Source organism: Oryza sativa, chromosome 11 (assembly GCF_034140825.1).
Source record: "Oryza sativa Japonica Group chromosome 11, ASM3414082v1".
Classification (NCBI taxonomy): Eukaryota; Viridiplantae; Streptophyta; class Magnoliopsida; order Poales; family Poaceae; genus Oryza; species Oryza sativa.
In genome coordinates this window covers 22,197,501-22,215,619 of record NC_089045.1, presented here as the reverse complement: position 1 = coordinate 22,215,619, position 18,119 = coordinate 22,197,501, and the positions used below count along the sequence as shown (strand labels likewise).

Here is an 18,119-nt window from a genome sequence, read left to right as displayed (position 1 = left end):
TCAGAACTTCACCGAATCAAATCCGTTTTATACCACAGTTGAAATATAATTACTACACCACTTTTGCTATATATTTATCGATAAATTTTCTCCTAAAAATTTGATAGATGTAATTACAGTACAATCATAGGGTAAATACATTGTAACTTACATGTAACTGCAATGTAACTTATATGTAACCTTCACGTAATTTTGAACCATTAGATTTGTTTCAAGATTTATGCAAGTGAGGAAGGAAAAAAGTCACAACGCGCACACATGTGAGAGGATTCGTTCCCACGACCTCCGTTTCACCGAAATAGCATGTTACATAGAGATTTTGAATGTCACACACAAGTTACATTGTAATTGTAGTTAGATGCAAGTTATAGTATAATTACATCGCGATTGTACTGTAATTACATCTACCAAATTTTTGAAAGAAAATTTGTCGACAAATGTATAGGTGATTCCGAGAAAACTCTAATCTGCAAGGAGAAAGCTGATAGACGTAAAATAAAACCTGGGTTAATCAAAAACTAACAAATAAATTAGGCCAAACTTTTACTGTGAACAGATTTATTATGAATTGAAAAAAATACTCACTCAAATCCAATGGTTAAATAAAAAGTGTAGAAGCAATCTAATATCAGAAAAAAAAATTATGTCAAGGGCTAGCTACTATTGGAGTATTATCTCCCACAAGTGCAAACCAATGTACGGACGTGGGGATTTTAGATCCTGTGACTTAAGTTACCTGATATTTTCTACTGACTAACCGTATGAACTCTCTTTGATATGAACTCTAATCTATCTAACTTATAGTTCAACAACTTATTTTACTCATTCATCACGTGACACATCCAACGGTTGTAAATCATCCAACGCATGAGATCGGACGACAGCGCGCGCACGCACGCACGCGAGGTCCGACCGAAAATCACTCACGCATGTGGGGGGGGGGGGGGGGGGGGGGGGGCCTCACCGACCGAATATCAGTCGCCGCCCCTTTTCCTTCGCACGCTTTCCTCTCCCTCAGCCAGCCGCGCCACCGACTCCCCAACGCCGCTCCCCGTCCATCGCCACTAGCCGCATCTCCCATCGCCCCGCGCCGCCGCCTCACCATCGTCGCCGCTCCTCCCGCATCCCATATCATCTCCCGCGTCGCTCCCTTCCCTCTCCAACGCCACCGCCGGACTACCCTCCACGACGCCCAGCCGCACGCCACCTGTTCGCCGTCGTGTGCCGCACTCCGACCTCCCCTCCTCTCCCCGCTTGCCGGTTTCCTCCGCGCCTCCCCCGATCTCCTCCGCCAGAACTGCTCCCGGACTCGGCGAGGTCCTCGTCGCCTGCCTTGGCTGCCTCCTCCACGCTGCCCCCGATCTACACCGCAACCATCGGTCCGCCATGGCGCCAGGTCCCAGCTCGGATCCCCATCGCGCCCGTCCGCTCCAGCCGTCACCAACTATATCTGGCAGCGGTAAAGGAGCAGTGGACGCAGCATCTTCGGTCCCCTCTACCTCCGTTGCCCGCGTGCCCTATCATCTCGCGGCGAAAAAGGAGTAGTCCACGCGGTGTCTTCTGACGGTAATCGACGACCTCGAGGTTGGTTCCTGAACAGGTTCATCTCGCACCTCTCCTTTTTCTTGAAATTACTGATTTTGCCTAAAGTACTCAAGTGTGATGAGTATAACAGAAATTTTGGGTATATGTATGCTAGGATTCATGTGGTGCAATAGCACACATTTGATGCTTAATAATATGGATTTAACACACTCTCCATTCAGTTATGTTGGCCTTTTTCTCCCGAGTGCAACGGAGGTTATAAAATACTGTCGCACAAACCTATTGTGTGTTCGCGTAAATATCCTTATCTCTTGCTCTATCGTCTTAGGGATCGAACTCCTGGTTCTGCCTTCCAAGGAGGAAAGAAGCAAATTTTAGACATTTCACAATTGGATTGTTTACATGTGACGTATTATTTTTATTCAAATTATGAGTTTCTATGTGAAATTACTCGTCTGAAAATTGTTGTGGATTTTACATCTTTCTATCCCTCCCGAATGCTAATATTAGCTGATTTGTGTCCTGACTCATTTCAATGGCTTGCAGATATACTAAAAGGAAAATAAAGGTGATGTAACTGTAACTAGCACCTTCAGGGCCATTAGGTCGGATACAAAAATTGGTGGAGACTGGAGACGTTCTGCAACTAAATCAAACTCTACTTTTTTTTTCTGAATATCAGCTAACAACATTTCTAATTTCTGATGGAGTAGATTTGTTGTCTAGTCAAATTGAAAGGGGAAAAACTTTTATATCAAATCACTGCCGGCATATCAAATTTACTGATATACATCTCTGCCATCTTATCAGATTTTGACGGCTATTATTTATCTTCATGCTTGAATTATTATTTATCTTCATGCTTGAATTCTTACAGTCATTTTGAAATTAGATTGGGCGTGGAACTTCCTGCTACTACTGCTGTTTTAATTATCTTTACTGGCAGTACAGTTATTATCATGGAATAATCTGTTTTAATAATCTTATTTTAGATCAGTATGCAAATCCATGTAACTTTACTCGATTTCACCCATTAACATACCAATCATTTCCCAGACCTGCAGATTGACAACTTATTAATTACTGTTAGTAGCTTTGAAAAATAACCCTTAGATAAAAATTAAACATGTAGATTGAAGTATTTTTATTTTTATTTAACGATGCACTGAACTTTTTACTGCATAATAGGCTGCGTTGGCGTGGAGATGCACATGCAAGTTGATAGCTGATAGCAATGAGTAAATCGAATAGCTGCTCAGTTCCTCCTCTGCATTCTAACATGCTGAGCAACCGGCGTTGAGGACCTCCTTGGCACCCGAGAAGAGGTTGTTGGTCTGGAGCGGTACTGAAGGTATGCTCTTATTGTGATTCACTCTTTAGCATATGTTATAGTATCTAAGGTGCCATATACAGAAGTAGCAAGGATGAAGCAGACCAGCAGAGATTGTTGCCAAGCAAATTTGATGGCACATGAACACAAAATTGTGATTTTTTGATAGTTTGCATTATAAATGCTCCTTCTTGTCCTGCCTCCCTTTTCCCTAAATTTAGTTTACATGCTGTAGGCAGGCAATATTTCCTAAACACTTCAAAATGGATAGAGGAATTCAGAACTGAGGGGCAGTGATTTCTATAATTGTGCTGATTAGGAACAAAACTGATCGTGTTGACAAGAGGTGAGTGGTTCAGAAGTTTTCTTGTTTTCTGTAGCCTTTTCATGTTGTCTTGCTTATCTGATGGATTTTGCTCACTGAAACTGGGACTCACTGAATTGAAGGCAAATTACATAGCTCTTGCTTATGGTCTTCTGTGTTGGAGCACATCTTCCATGGGTTTGTGGATGTGCTCATCCTGCTCAAGGTTGACTATAGTTTTGGTCAGTAAAGCGGATGCAGTTAGTTATTGAGTTAGAACAGACTTACATGTAATAGTCAAGTTAATCAGTGCATTGCTTGCAGTTTCAATGCTTACACCACAATTTTATTCCCTGCAATTACTTTCACATTTTAAGCTTTGTTTTCTTCTCTACTCCCAACCACTGAACTCGTTTTTTTAATGAAAACTCAACTTGCTTTTTGCAAGTTCTCTTTGTTTTTTTGCAATTGGAAAACCGTCACATGTTCAACACAAAACTATCACTTATAAGAACTGTAACAAGCTGATGGATGAACTTTGATAGGTTCCTTTACGAAATTTATAAATGCATCTTACAAATCTGAATGCTTGGAGTTATATGAGATGATGGATGAGTATTGCAGGGTAAAGATTATGTCACCTTTGATAATTAAATTTAATGTACAATGATTTTTGCGCATGTATACTACATTTTGTTTGATTAACTGGTACCTTTTATATATTTTGCCCTTACGATTTGTTCGTTGTTTACTATTTCAGATTGGACGGAGGCATATAACCTCTTCAAAGAACCAAGGTATCAAGGATCTTCCTGTCAATGTAAAATAAAAAAATAAACAATCTCTGTTGGTAGGTAATACTACAATGTTGAGATAATACTCCATCTCAGTGGCCGATGACAATGCAGAGGAATAGTTTCTAGAGCCAAAGGGTGAACATCAAGGTTTAATACTTCAAGGTTTAAGTTGCAACTTACGCACTACTGCACCAACCTACTTGTGCCGTTTAGACATCATTTTTTATAGTGCTGTAGATGTTAGATTATTGTCACAGAGCCAATTAAAATTTTTAAAATTTGTTTACCTCCTTTGTGCTTCAAGATTTGTGAATATGCTTTCTCCTATATCTATGAGACTGTGCAAACGCATCCTGAAGATTTAGCAGACAATGTGTTTCACTGCTGGTCAAAGGTATTTATGTATTGTATCAAACATGTCTACGTTTGACCTATTTATTATATATATCAGATTCAGATTGATAAATATTTAAACAATCTAATTCTCTTTCTTTTCTTTTGTGTGATCTTAAAACTATCTTGTGCATTATAGTCTTAATCACTAAAGCATACATTGTATACATTTTTGGTTGTTTAATTACGTTATTAAATACCACCGTACGGGCAGATTACCAGTGTCAATAATTTCTCTTTGATATGGACCCATATGTCAATAATTTCAAAGTCACCTGACTCAATCAGAGAGGATCTCAATCCCGACGCGGCGAATAGGCACAGCCCACACAGCGGTCTCGCCTGCGGCCCAACAATAGAACCCGCAGCTCAGGCGCCAACAGGAAAGGCTGCTACTTTATTGGAACAAGTTCACTTTGACCCCCCTTAAAAGTGACCCGAATCTAATGCATGACCCTGAACCGCAAAACCAGAAATCTTGACCCCCTAAACTGTTAAAACCGGTTCAATTTGACTCCCTCAGCGGTTTTGAAGAGCGGTTTTGCTGACGTGGCGTCTACGTAGTCTTCGTACTACGTGGCGTTGACGTGGCACTTAAGTGGCATTAGAATTAAAAATATATATGCGGGGCCCATTTATCATTCACAAAAAAAAGGTTGTCGGCCCCACTGACATGTGGGGCCCACACAAATCCCTTCTTCCTCCTCCCTTTCTCCCTTTTCTGTCTCTTTCTCATCGGTTCTTCCTCTTCAGCCGACGGCGAGCGCGTGAGGCTAGAGCTGCGGCGGCAGGCAGGAGGGCAGGCGAGGGGTGGAGCTGCGCTGGGCGGCGAAGGAAGCGGCGGACGAGTGTACCGGTCGTTGTCGCGGGCGAGGGAGACGCTGGCGGCGGCATCGGCGCGCGCCTTCGGGTTGCTGGTGTAGAGGACGGCGATCGGCTCCCAGATGAGGAAAAGGATGGGCTCATTCTGGGCGATGGAGGGGAGGCCGATTTGGTCGTCGAGGTCGTCGGTGTTGAAGTAGTTGGAGACGCAGAGGATCTAGGAGAGGTCGCCGAGGGACTTGTCAAACTGGTTGGAGGTCTTCTTGAAGGAGCAGGCGGATGAGGTTGTGGCCACGACAGCGGTCGAGAAGGGTGGTGGCCTTGTCGAGGGCCTTGCCGGTGTCTTCGAGGATGCGGCGGGCGGGGCGCTCGAAGAGGTCGGCGTGGACAGCCTGGCGGAGGAGGGAGGCGAGGCGCTCAACTGACGCCATGTCGCCCCCACTCTCGTCCCCCTCTGCTCTACTGATTCGCAGCGGCGGCGCAAGTGAGAGTTGGAGCGGCGACGGTAGGATGGGCAAGGGCAGGAGTGGCGGAGTGGTCGACGAGACCAGTGGCGACGCCATGTCGCCCCCTCTTTCATCCCCCTCTGCTCGACTGATTCGTAGCGGCGGCGCAAGTGAGGGCTGGAGCGGCGACGGTAGGACGGGCAAGGGCAGGAGTGGCGGAGTAGTCGATGAGACCGGTGGCGACGTCATGTCGCCCCCTCTTTCATCCCCCTCTGCTCGACTGATTCGCAGCGGCGGCGTGCAAGTGAGGTCGGAGCGGCGAGGGCAGGATGGGCGAGGACAGGAGCGTCGTCGGAGAGAGAGGCCACGACCGCCGACCGCCTGCCCCCGGTTTCGCTGTGCCCCGATGCCGCCAGCCGCCGCCGCTCCCCTCGTCCTCCCGCCACCGCTGCCAACGAAGAAAAACGAAGAAAGAGAGAATATAGAAGGGGAGTCACTAATAGGTGGGCCCCACTTTATTTTTTTAATTTATTTGATGACTGGGATGCCACGTAGGTATCAGCGGAACCACCCTCCAAAACCGCCGAGTGAGTTAAATTGCATCGGTTTTAAGAGTTTAGGGGTCGAGATATCCGATTTTGTTGTTTAGGGTCACGGATTAGATTTCGATCATTTTTTAGAGTCACGAAGTGATCTTATTCTTACTTTATTCGATTCATCTGCTGCTGCGCTTCTGCATGCGGCCCAGTTTCCCTTGACTGCTTGAGCACACTGGATTCATGATTTTTTTATTTTTTATTTTATTTATTAAAATATTTATAAAAATAATTACAGATTTATTTTAGATGCAACTGTAGCCTACAAGGCTATACGAGATGTACGTTCTCACGCATATTTTTTTTTCTCACACGGCGTCGCCAATATCATAGTACCTGAGTCATTTTGTAACGATTTTTGTAAATACATTATCTATCGATAATTTTTCTTCCAAAATATACCGTGTAGTTCTGTGGTAATGGCCTATAGTTACAATATTATAACTTTCATTCATGTAGTTTTAGACCATTTGATTTCCTCTGAGATTTGTGCAAGTAAAAAAAAACACAGTAAGCGTGTAGTAAGTACACAGGTGATGGAGTGCGGAAGCAACGTGATGCTAGCGTTGTGCTAATGCGAGTTTTTTGAAAGATAATTACATAAAATTATAGCATAATAATACATTTTTATATTGTATTTATATTTCATAACTTTTTAGAACAATTTATCGACGAATATATAGTAATTCGTTCTGTTATATTATCAAGTAACCTATCTTGGCTCGATTTCGGTGATGGAGACACGGTTGGCCGACGCGGCCATCACCCTGCCGCCTGGCGAAGAATTGGTGCCGGCTGCCCGCGTCGCATCCTCCTCCGGGAGTACCCAGAACGCCGGCCTCGACGGAGGGTTGAGCGACGCCGTGCCGCCGATCATCGTGGTCACCGCCGACAGCTTCGGGCGGTCGGCGGGGTTCGCCTGCACGCAGAGTAGGCCGACATGGATGCACCCCAGCATCTGGTCAGCCTGGAGAGAGCACTGGTTGGTGGTGCCATGGCCAGCTCTGGTCAGTGTCGACGGATCCACCAGCTCTAGAAGTGTTCCCCTGTTCCAGTGCTGCCAAATCTGCACAGTACAAATGCATTTAGGGCCTCTCTGAATCACATGAATAAAAAAACAGAGGAATAGAAAAAACATAAGGCCCCATTTGAATTGTAGGATAAATGGAGGAAAAACAAAGGAATTGAAATCCTACACTATTCATACCTTTGATTTGTAGGAATGAGAAAAGGAAAAACGTAGGAAACTTTCCTTTTCCTACGATTCTAGAGGAAAAACGTAGGAAATTTAACATCCACTCCAACTTCTTGGAAAACTTCCCTTGAGTCTATCTCTCTCATCTGAATCCTGCGTTTTTCCTGTGGTCCAATCAAACGGCCATTCCTGTGTTTTTCCTGTGTTTTGCAATCCTCTGTTTTATACTTGCATTCTTATCAGAATCCTATATTTTTCCTATTCCTCCGTTTTTTCAATTCTACGATTCAAAGGGGCCCTAAGATTCTGACAAAAATATAAGTGTAAAACAGAGGATTGCATATAACAGGAAAAACATAGGAATAACCGTTTGATTGGACCACAGGAAAAACACAGGAATTTAATGAGAGATAAAGACTCAAATGATTTTTTTTCCATAAGGTTCTACCTCTTGTTAAGGCCCCCTTTGATTCAAAGGAAATTTATAGGAATTTTAGAGGATTTCATTCCTATAGGAATTTTTCCTACAAAGCCCTTTGAATCAAATGATTGTACCCTATGGAATCCTATGAAATTTCTATGGAATGCATCTTCCCATACAAGTTTTGGAGAAATTTTAACAAGAGGTAGAACCTCATGGAAGAAATCCTTTGAGTCTTTATCTCTCCTCAAATTCCTGTGTTTTTCCTGTGGTCCAATCAAACGGTCATTCCTATGTTTTTCCTGTGTTTTGCAATCCTCCGTTTTACACTTACATTTCTATCAGAATGATGTGTTTTTCCTATTCCTCCATTTTTTTCAACCCTGCGATTCAAAGGGGCCCTAAATTTCCTTCAAAACTTGTATAGGAAGAGGCATTCTATAGGAATTTCATAGGATTTCGTAGGGTTCATTCCTTTAATTCAAAAGGCTTTGCAGGGAAAAATTCCTATAGGAATAAAATCCTCTAAAATTTCTATGAATTTTCTTTGAATCAAAGGGGCCTTAGTTCCATCTGAATTCTTTGCTGATAGTGAATCTAAGTATCTATAACTATCGAGAAGAGAGTAGGGATGGTGGTGAATCTACTATCACTTAACTCTTTAAAACTATGATATGAGGGATCTACGCGTGTTCATACCTCTCAAAATCAAATATGCAATTTTTTGAGGGAGGGAGTTACGCAGTCATGACAAATCAATCGAATCCGTTTACACCTTTTTACCCCAAAAATATAATATTATAAAAAACATCTAATTTAATTCTAAAATTAAGCTCTAAATTCAAAATATATTATTTTTTCAATGTGCCGATGTGGTTTTCTAAATTCCATAACAACTTATGGGTATTTTGCTAGTTACTTTAAAAAAAGTTTCAATTTTTACTCCCACGAACCATTTTATTAGAGCACTTCATATCCTGTAAAATTTTTTTATTTTATCCGTAAAACATTGGTTCATTCAATTACCAAATAATATTTATTTTTGCTCTATTTGTATAAGGAAAAATTTCAAATATCCCCCTAAACTTTAGATGGAAGTCTGTCTAGCACCCTGAACTTTAAAATTAGACATCCAACCCCCTAAACTTTGCCATACCAACCATATTACTCCTTTAGGTGGTTTTGGATGATGGTTTTGCATAATTTGGAAGCTTAAACAAACAATTTTGAATAACTAATATAACATATTTGCATATCATCAGTTATAAGTTATCAATTTATTTTTGTAGAGTGACATCATACTATTATTATTATGTTGGTACTTGTTTGTAAATGAAAGCTAATAATAAGCAAAAAGTGTATGACATGTGATCAAACTCATCTAGCTTATATACAAATTAGATAAAAACCATTATGTAAAACCATCTTAGGAGATTATATAAATGGTATTGTAAAGTTTAGGGGGTTGAATGACCGGTTTCAAAGTTCAGGGTGTTAGATGGACTTTCATCCAAAGTTTAGGGGGTTATTTGGACTTTTTCCTTTGTGTAATTAAGTTGTATTTTAAGCTGCAATTTTGTAGGGCTATTGGTGACACCATTAACAAAGTTCAAAACTTCTTTCATTATTACATGAACTTCATATGTACAATGTTTTAATCAATCTTAGGTTGCTTCGACCTTTGTAAACGATGATAAAAATTTCTAAAAATAATGCGGCGACGTAAGTTGTAATAAAATATATCATCATCCAATCAAATTATAGTGCAAAATACGAGTTATATAGGGACAAATAAAACAGAAAAATAGTTATATTAGGGAGTAAAGTGGATCATTTTCAATAATTTTGATATGTAAATACTAGTTTAGAAAGTATGCAGCTTAAGATTCTATCTAGGGAGCTTCTAATAAATGTAGCCATTCTAAAATCTTCAGCTGCTACTAGAATTGCGATCTCCATCTTCGTAGTACATTCTTTACTCCATTCTTAGTAGCTACAGAATTTAAATGTAGTAGTAACCGATAGATAGGTATGTTAATTCTCTAGATTATTATCAAATTGATGCTCACAAGCTAATTTCCAGCTTCAAGATAATGCCAAAGACGCGCATCCGGCGCACGCTCTACGAATGCACACACAAATCCTTGCGTGTTCTAACACATGCATCTTAGCTCTACCTAAACCATATGTATACATATGTATAGTACTCCTTCCGTTTTGTAATATACGACGCCGTTAACTTTTTGAGATACGTTTAACCATTCGTCTTATTAAAAAAATCGTATAATTATTATTTATTTTATTGTGACTTGATTTATCATCAAATGTTCTTTAAGCATGACTTAAATATTTTTATATTTGAAAAAAAAATTGAATAAGATGAATGGTTAAACGTTGGTAAAAAGTCAACGGCATCATATATTAAAAAGGGAGGTAGTATCATTTACAAATCTTCAGAGGCTGGCCGGCAATATGTTTCTTCTATCTAAAAGAATTTATAAACGTCAGAGCATTAATATATTAATTTTTGGATATGAAGGATAACTGAAAAAACATTAGAGCTTATAATTCATATTCTTAGTAGGAATATAATATGCATGGTCAAACTCACAAGGTCTAAGAGGTTGAAAGATTGCTCATGATCACTGTATGAGCCCATGCTTCTTCTTCCTGTGACAATCTCTAGAATAAGAACACCAAAGCTGAATACATCAGACTTGACGGAATATTGTCCAAACATTGCGTATTCAGGTGCCATATATCCACTGTAAAAATTGAAAACAATTATCATCTATTCTCATAAAAGGTCATAAGAATAAATAGAATCCAGCTTTATATAGGCTCATGATCGTCATTCCCATTCACTGGGTGTACTTTCTATATTATATCTCTATCGATTATATATATTGAATTGTGATATTTTACTTACTATGTCCCAGCTACTCGATTTGTGATAACATGAGATTGATCTGCTCCAAATAACTTTGCCAATCCAAAGTCTGAAATCTTTGGAGTCAAATCGGAGTCTAATAGAATGTTATTTGCCTTGAGATCGCGGTGGATGATCTTCAATCTAGACTCTTCATGCAGGTACTCTAAACCTCGAGCAATTTCAATTATGATTTTCAATCTCTTCTCCCAACTTAATTCCCTGCTTTTATCCGGATCTGCCACTCGAAGAAGAAGTATAGATATCTCTACTATGGAATTTTTTAATGGAAATAACAACTAATTTGTTTTGAAAGAAATAAACATACCGAAAAGGATGGTATCCAAGCTTCTTTTGGGCATGTACTCATACACGAGCAACTTTTCTTGGTTTTCCACACAAACACCAACAAGTCTCACAAGATTTTTGTGTTGAAGCTTGCTAACCAAAACTAGCTCATTTTTCAGTTCATTTATTCCTTGCCTTGAACAATTTGAGAGCCTCTTCACTGCTATCTGTTGTCCATCTGGAAGAGCTCCCTGTCCATGTGTGAATTTGCAAATATATATGTAAAACATGTTGTAAAGAACTTGAAAAGGTAAGCTGGCTAAACGAATGTGTGTGTTGGGGGGGAGGGGGGGGGGCAAATATTGTTTTTTTTTCCAGCAAAAGAGACAATCCATCATCTTTTCTTTGCGTGTCATATTGCTCGATTTATTTAGATATGTGTGTTCTTTGATTTTAATATTCATCCACCTCATAATGCCAAAAATATTTTTGGTAATTGGCTTAGAGGAATGCCTAGGTCTATGTAAAAGATGATATTAATTTGAGCTAGTGCTTTATGTTGGTCAATTTGGAAGTGCCGTAATGATAAAGTTTTTAATGGTAAGCAATTGTCTAACCCGATGCAGGTTATCTTCATATTTTCGTATTAGCTCCACTTTTGATCTATGATGCAACCACATGAGGAGTAGGATATTATGTGCAGTGGTGCTATACTTTTAGAATTGGTAGCGAAGGGTCTCTTATTCCAGTATGGGTGGCGTAGTTCTATTAGAATTGCTGGTTGAATCTATATGGTTTAACGCTAGTTACTAATAAAGGGGAGTAGGGGGTTTGTTTTATCATCTATTATCTCTTTTTTATTTGGTAAACAATCTTATGGTTGTGTGCATTAGGGCATAAGCCGGAGATGTAAACCATTTACATTATATATAAAAAAACTTGAAAATGAGTTATAGGTTGTGTATGAATGATAAAAGGATTTGCTTCGTTTTGTTAACTTGTTTGAACATCAAAACAAAAGCAATGACGTGCCGACAACTTCTACTATCAATTAAGTACAAATCATCTACGCCGGATTTTGTTAAATAATGTTGATACCTTGTAGACCACACCAAAACCACCTTCTCCGAGCTTATTTCGTTCATCAAAGTTATTTGTTGCTGTTCGCAAAGTCGAGAGATCAATATTAATGTCCTCCTGATTAATCAACCCTGTCAAAATGAAAATAACTATCTTAACAACCGCATATAGGATATAAATGTGATTATGTGACCTGATCAGATGGTTTTACAGACTCCCATTGAGTGTTAAAAATAACACTAAATGTGGTCTGAATGCAATAATATGTAATGTAACTTGTAGCATGTGTGTATCTTAATTCCTCTTTCTTTATCAAATTATCATCTTCTTTGATCAAATTAATACCTTTTGTTTGATCAAATAACTATCTTAATACCTCTTTTTGTTCAAAACAATCAACTCGTTGGTCCATTTCAAATTAATATGATGCCACATATTAATAAAGAAGTATTGTTGTGTTTATTTTTTGTGTAATTGTATTTTGTTGAAGTTGGTATAAATCATGAGGTGGGCATGAGTTCAAACTTTACATGAATGATACAAAACATTATGGCATTTCGTTCTTACAATTGGATGGTTGAGAAATAATAATCACTTCTACATGATTAATAGGCAACCAATAAAACAGAACCATCCTTACTAGCATTGTGGATTTGTGTTGATCAACAATATTTCCTAGCAGTTTTATAAGTAGCATGGAGAACCATGAAGATCTATTTCTCCACAGTGACTTTCTGCAGTGGCTAAAGTATTTTCATGCACATTTCCAACAGTTTCTTTACATTTCCACTCAACATCATAGAAGTGCTATATGTACGAAACCATATGTTCCATGTGGACTTTTAACTCCTTTTTTTTTTTAAAAAAAAAGAGAGGTGTGGATGTTAACCAGTACTTCCTCCGTCCCAAAAAAAACTCAACCTAATACTTTAATGAGACACATCCTAGTATAACAAATCTGAACGTACACTATATCTAGATTCGTTGTATTAGGATGGGACCCATCCTAGTACGAGGTTGAGTTTTTTTTTTTTATGGAGGGAGTACGTAAAGAAACAAAGCATCCATTGAACGCAAGAATTCTTCTATGTAAACCAGTCCCAATTCAGTTTCGTAAAAAGCATAAATTAGCAATCATTCAAACCTGGAAAAAGAAACGAAAGAGGCAAGAGGAGTTACATGATAGTGGCTCTTTTGCTCGTCTCCTCCTCCAGATGTGAAGGAAGAAAAATAAAACTGCTAAAATAGCAACAGTTCCTGGCAGTGTAATCCCAAGAATAGTGCCAATTGTTCTCGACTTTCCTGCTAGATAAACTATGTCTTATCCAGATGGAGATTATACAAAAAAAAGAAAACACAAATTCATTAAGCACCAATGTGATCTGCTCCTTCAATAATAGACTGTAACATTGCTTGTCCTGGCTACGAAATCGTTATCTCCATGAAGCAGTATATAACATGTTGCGCAAAACTGTGTTCTAATGTGGTGTTTTCAGGAGGAAAAATTCAATGAATATATTACAATAAATTTTTGACTTTTTTTATTAAAACACCTGAATGTCTTCTTAGTAAATTCTCACCAGTATGGTGTTTATCCAGTATTGGATTTTGGCAAAATCACCAATTATTATTTTTCAGCGATTAAATAGAAGATGTACGCGCATATCCACCACAACACACACCACACGTTATTTTCACTGTCAGGCTAAATTTAATTAGTGTAGTAACTTGATTCAGTGCTCCTTATTTCCCACATGCGCATTCAGCAAAATCAAATAAGAGAGGGCAATTACCTTCATGCTTCCGAGCCATTCGTGCCATTGTATCATTACCTGCCATGCAAGCAATTAACACCGTAAATTCAAAATATTTGAGTTTTCTTTTTTAAAGGAGAGGATATGCTAGTAACTAGCTAAAATGAGACATGATGCCATTTAAAAAATAAAATCTCTAGGCTCCTTTAGATAGCTTTTTCCGCATAAAGATAATGAATACAATGAATTCTATTTAGTAATATTATAGTTTTAAAAGTGAACAAGTAGGTACCCATCAAAAGTATGTAAATATATCCGAAACATATGTAAAATACAGGTAACCCTAGGTAAAGGAGGCTCATATTAAAAAATAAAGTGAACATAACCCACTATTACTAAGGATTTCATGTTTGTCCCAAAAACAAGAAAAAGAACAAAACAAAGAATACATGGAAAAAAAATTAGGATTTGAATCCAATAGATTCTTTTACCTAAATGGCCCTTCAAATAAATGATTGGGGCACTACTAAATCATATGAAATCGATCTATAAATGCCTCAATCCATCAAAGTTTTGAAGGAAATTTAACATGGTCTCCAACCTCATGGATATTTTTCTATTAGTCTTTATCTCCCTAAAAAATTCTTGTGGCTTTTCATGCATTTTATCAAACGGTCTTTTCTTTATGTTTTGTAGTAATCTATTTTATAGTATTCTAGTCTTTTCTCAATTAATCATGCATTACAAAGGAGCCCTAAAAACTTAATGTGAAATTTCTTGATGCAAAGATGGTAAGAGAGCTTTCAAAAACAAATATAAGCTTTGCTTGTGCAAAATAAGTAGCAATTAGGTATGAAATGTGAATTGTACACTTTTATGTATGTATTACTACTGGAGTCATGGGAGCATATAACTCTACCCCACAGGGTTCAATCTGATACCCATGAATATTACACATGTGGGAGTGCTTTTGAATCCATTTAAGCATTTAGACATTTAATTAGTGAGGTCATGTCAGGAGACAGGAGTTTTCCGTTGGTCCCTGTCTTTTTAAGTATGTTGATGTGGCACACTCATGGACGTGTGTGCGGTGCCGTGCATATCTGATGGTGTTTGCATCTTCCATGATATTGAAAAAAAATCGTAATGGTAAAAGAAAATCTATAACTGAATTATACTTTTAGTATTTTTTTAATCTATAGCGGATGATTTGAACATGAAAATTAATATTCTAAGGTGGTGTGCATCGTCGCCGTGAGGAAACTTCCTCAAAAGTTGCTAACATGTGTGTCCCTCAATTATGGATGTAACGGAACTCTTTCCATTTTTATTTAATTGGCATTGTTAACCGCTTTTCTAGATTCTAAATATATACTCCCTTCATTGAACAAATATGTTGTTGTTATTAGAACAAGTTTATAAAAAATAGTAAGTTTTATGGAATTACGAAAGAACTTAAGACAAATCTACAAATATTCTTGGATTTTAAATAGCACATTCTCTCGGGACATTTAGTCATAGGTAGATATGTATTGTTGCCTTGCTCATGGACTCAAGAATGCCAAATAAATGGAAACTAAAGGATTTCTTTTTAGCTACTGCGTTGTAAACACAACAGCTAGCCACAGCGTGGGCGGCTAATGGGCGCGTGCGCACTGGCTACATAAGCAACACGTACCCCCCCCTCCTCTTTCTCGTTAAATAATGGCGTTGATTTATATGCTAATGGTAATATATATAGTTCTGTTCTTTTTTTAAAAAAAAGAAATAATTTAGTTAAAATTTTTGAATTTGTAGTCCAAAGATTTTAAATTATAAAGTTGAAAGTTTTAAAAGCTAACTTGAAAATTTTGAAATCTAAGTTAAAAGTTTTCATATCTGAGTTAAAAATTTTCAACAATGGAAGAAGGAGATTGAAAAAGGTGTGCGCTTCTTCCCTACCTAGAGCCTGTTTAGCACAGCTCCAGCTCCACCTCTCCTGGAGATGGAGCTTAACCAAACAGTTTCAGCTCCGCCTAAAATGGGAGTGGAGCTGGGTGGAGCTCTCTCGCAAAATGAACTAGATGGAGCTGGGTTTTGACAGCTCCACAACTCCACTCCAGACCCAATTCCTGAAGCTAAGGGCCTGTTTGGCACAGCTCCAGCTCCAGCTCCACCCCTCCTAGAGCTAGAGCTCAGCGAAACAGTTTCAGCTCCACCAAAACTGGGAGTGGAGCTAGTTGGAGCTCTCTCATAAAATGAACTAGAGTTGTGGAGCTGGGTTTAGACAGCTCCACAACTCCACTCCAGACCCAACTCCTGGAGCTAAATTTAGGAGTTGGAGCTGTACCAAATAAGCCCTAAATTTTGGAGTTGGAGCTATACCAAACAGGCCCCTAGTGTGTACGCGCTAAATAGGACTCCTGAGTCACAACTCCCCTAAAGGTTGGAGGTTTTTACCAACCATGAGTACCTTCCAATATTAAGATTAGTTTGCAATATCTTTTGTTCATCCTTAATTAGTACTACCTCCATCCCAAAAATAAGTTTATAGTTTGCTCATCCCACACCTACCAATACAAAAGTAAAATGACAATAATACCTTTTACTTTACCAAATCTTAATGAAATTATCCCTCACTTTATTTACTTATAATGTATTTATTCCCTACTTTTATAAACTTTAATCCAACGATGACTTAAAAATAAACTCATTCGGAACAAACAAAATGGGACAAAGATAAACTTATTTTGGGACGGATGGAGTACTTTTTTTTACTACCTCCACCCCTAAATAGTTAACACTTTAACTTTTTTCAAAAATAAATACTCTTCTCAAGTACTGCTCCCTCCGTCCCAAAATATAAGTATTTTTAGAATAATGCTAAGTCAAACATTTTCAAATTTGACTATTAATAGCCAACAAATAAAAAGATCAATCATGTAAAATTGATGTTATTAAATTTATCATTAAACAAACTATTGTAATATGCAATCTTTTTATTTAAAGCATCTTAACTTTATAGATATTCAAAAACTGTGTCGAAGTCTAAAAATGCTGATATTTTGGGGTGGAGGGAGTACTAATCATATCAAGTATTTTATATTCAGGTATTTTCCTACCATACCCCAATTACGTTCTCACCTTTGACTTCTCCTGATTTAATTGAGGGTATCTATGTCATTTTTATCTTTATAGTAGTTATGTTCTTCAAATATTAGAAATGCACTTATTTAAAGTCAGAGGTATAGCAATGTACTGTTCAAAGTCTCGATGCTAGAATTTTGTCACTATTTTCAAACTTTCTCACACATACTACATTATTCAACGCAGTGTGCAATTGTTTATAGTGCAATCACTTTCGGTTTGGATAACATGTCAACACGAAATTGGTCTAAGCAGAAAAATGAGAGGTGCCCGCCAATTCACTCTACCCAGGCATAAATTTTTTCTGAAATCCTTATACGTAGGTAAAAATGAGAAAAAGAATCCTTATTATTTTGTTAGATAATCAAATTAAAGGAAGAATATAAAACGACCGTTAAGTTTCGTTAGTCTTCTGGGTTTTTTTTTTCCTTATGTGTCAATCAACTAAACTTAGGTAATTTAGAAACTACTACAACAAATTCAGTGTAACTTTTAGTTTTATTTGTTTTCATTTGCTGGATTAATCTAGATGTATTTTTATGCTTATCTAGATCGATTTTTTTAGAAAGATCAACACTACTGTACAATTTCTTCAAAAAGTTAATCTAGAACAATATTTGTCTCACTTCAACAAAAAGATGTAAGTTATTGAATGTTATAATATAGTAATTTTGAAAAATGATCGATAAATAAGAAAAATCAATCACTTGACAAAGCTTTTGTTGCTGGTTTTCACCTCTTAATCATGTGTTAGGGGAAGCATTCGCGGGCAGCATCTTCCGTGTAATCGAGAAAAAATAAAGAGAAAAGTTCATACCAGGTATTGGGACATCAAGAATCTGCCCCTGGACTAGGTTTTTGGGATCGGTTATCCCATTGATCCTCATTAGCGTGGACTCGAGGACCCCAAACTTGGCGGCGATCGCCGACGTGGTGTCCACGGCGCGGACTTTGTAAGCGAAGTGCGTGACGTTGTGGCCATCCACCTGGTCGCAGCTGCAGGGCAGCGGAATCCACAGCTCCTGCCCGACGAATATCTTATTGGGATCGGGGATGTTGCTCGCGTCCGCGATCTCCTGGTACGTCACGAAGC

General features: G+C 38.4%; 1 protein-coding gene and 1 long non-coding RNA gene across 4 annotated transcripts in view; one reads left to right on the top strand and one right to left on the bottom strand.

Moving 5' to 3' along the window:
• The first annotated feature begins 999 nt into the window (after window positions 1–999).
• Window positions 1,000–4,262, top strand: LOC9268344 (uncharacterized). Of its 2 annotated transcripts, XR_010737617.1 has the most exons (6): window positions 1,000–1,584; window positions 2,092–2,113; window positions 2,734–2,896; window positions 3,111–3,221; window positions 3,940–3,976; window positions 4,070–4,262. It is a non-coding gene; the product is annotated as an uncharacterized lncRNA (long non-coding RNA). The 2 variants fall into 2 exon arrangements; XR_010737616.1 differs by lacking the exon at window positions 1,000–1,584 and having other exon boundaries at window positions 2,108–2,896.
• Window positions 4,263–6,813: 2,551 nt separating this feature from the next.
• Window positions 6,814–18,119, bottom strand: part of LOC107276502 (cysteine-rich receptor-like protein kinase 44) — an 11,893-nt gene continuing 587 nt past the window's right edge. The window contains exons 1-8 of one of the 2 annotated variants that reach the window (XM_015760048.3): window positions 17,844–18,119; window positions 13,940–13,978; window positions 13,326–13,448; window positions 12,165–12,277; window positions 11,107–11,317; window positions 10,779–11,016; window positions 10,461–10,614; window positions 6,814–7,299 (exon numbers count right to left, since the gene is read on the bottom strand). The exon at window positions 17,844–18,119 is cut by the window's right edge and continues 586 nt beyond it. In XM_015760048.3, coding sequence (XP_015615534.1) covers window positions 6,946–7,299; window positions 10,461–10,614; window positions 10,779–11,016; window positions 11,107–11,317; window positions 12,165–12,277; window positions 13,326–13,448; window positions 13,940–13,978; window positions 17,844–18,119 — 1,508 coding nt within the window. In that variant the 3' untranslated portion in view covers window positions 6,814–6,945. Of the gene's footprint in view, window positions 7,300–9,697; window positions 10,335–10,460; window positions 10,615–10,778; window positions 11,017–11,106; window positions 11,318–12,164; window positions 12,278–13,325; window positions 13,449–13,939; window positions 13,979–17,843 lie in introns of those variants that run through there. The other variant, XM_026021064.2, reaches the window with a different exon arrangement.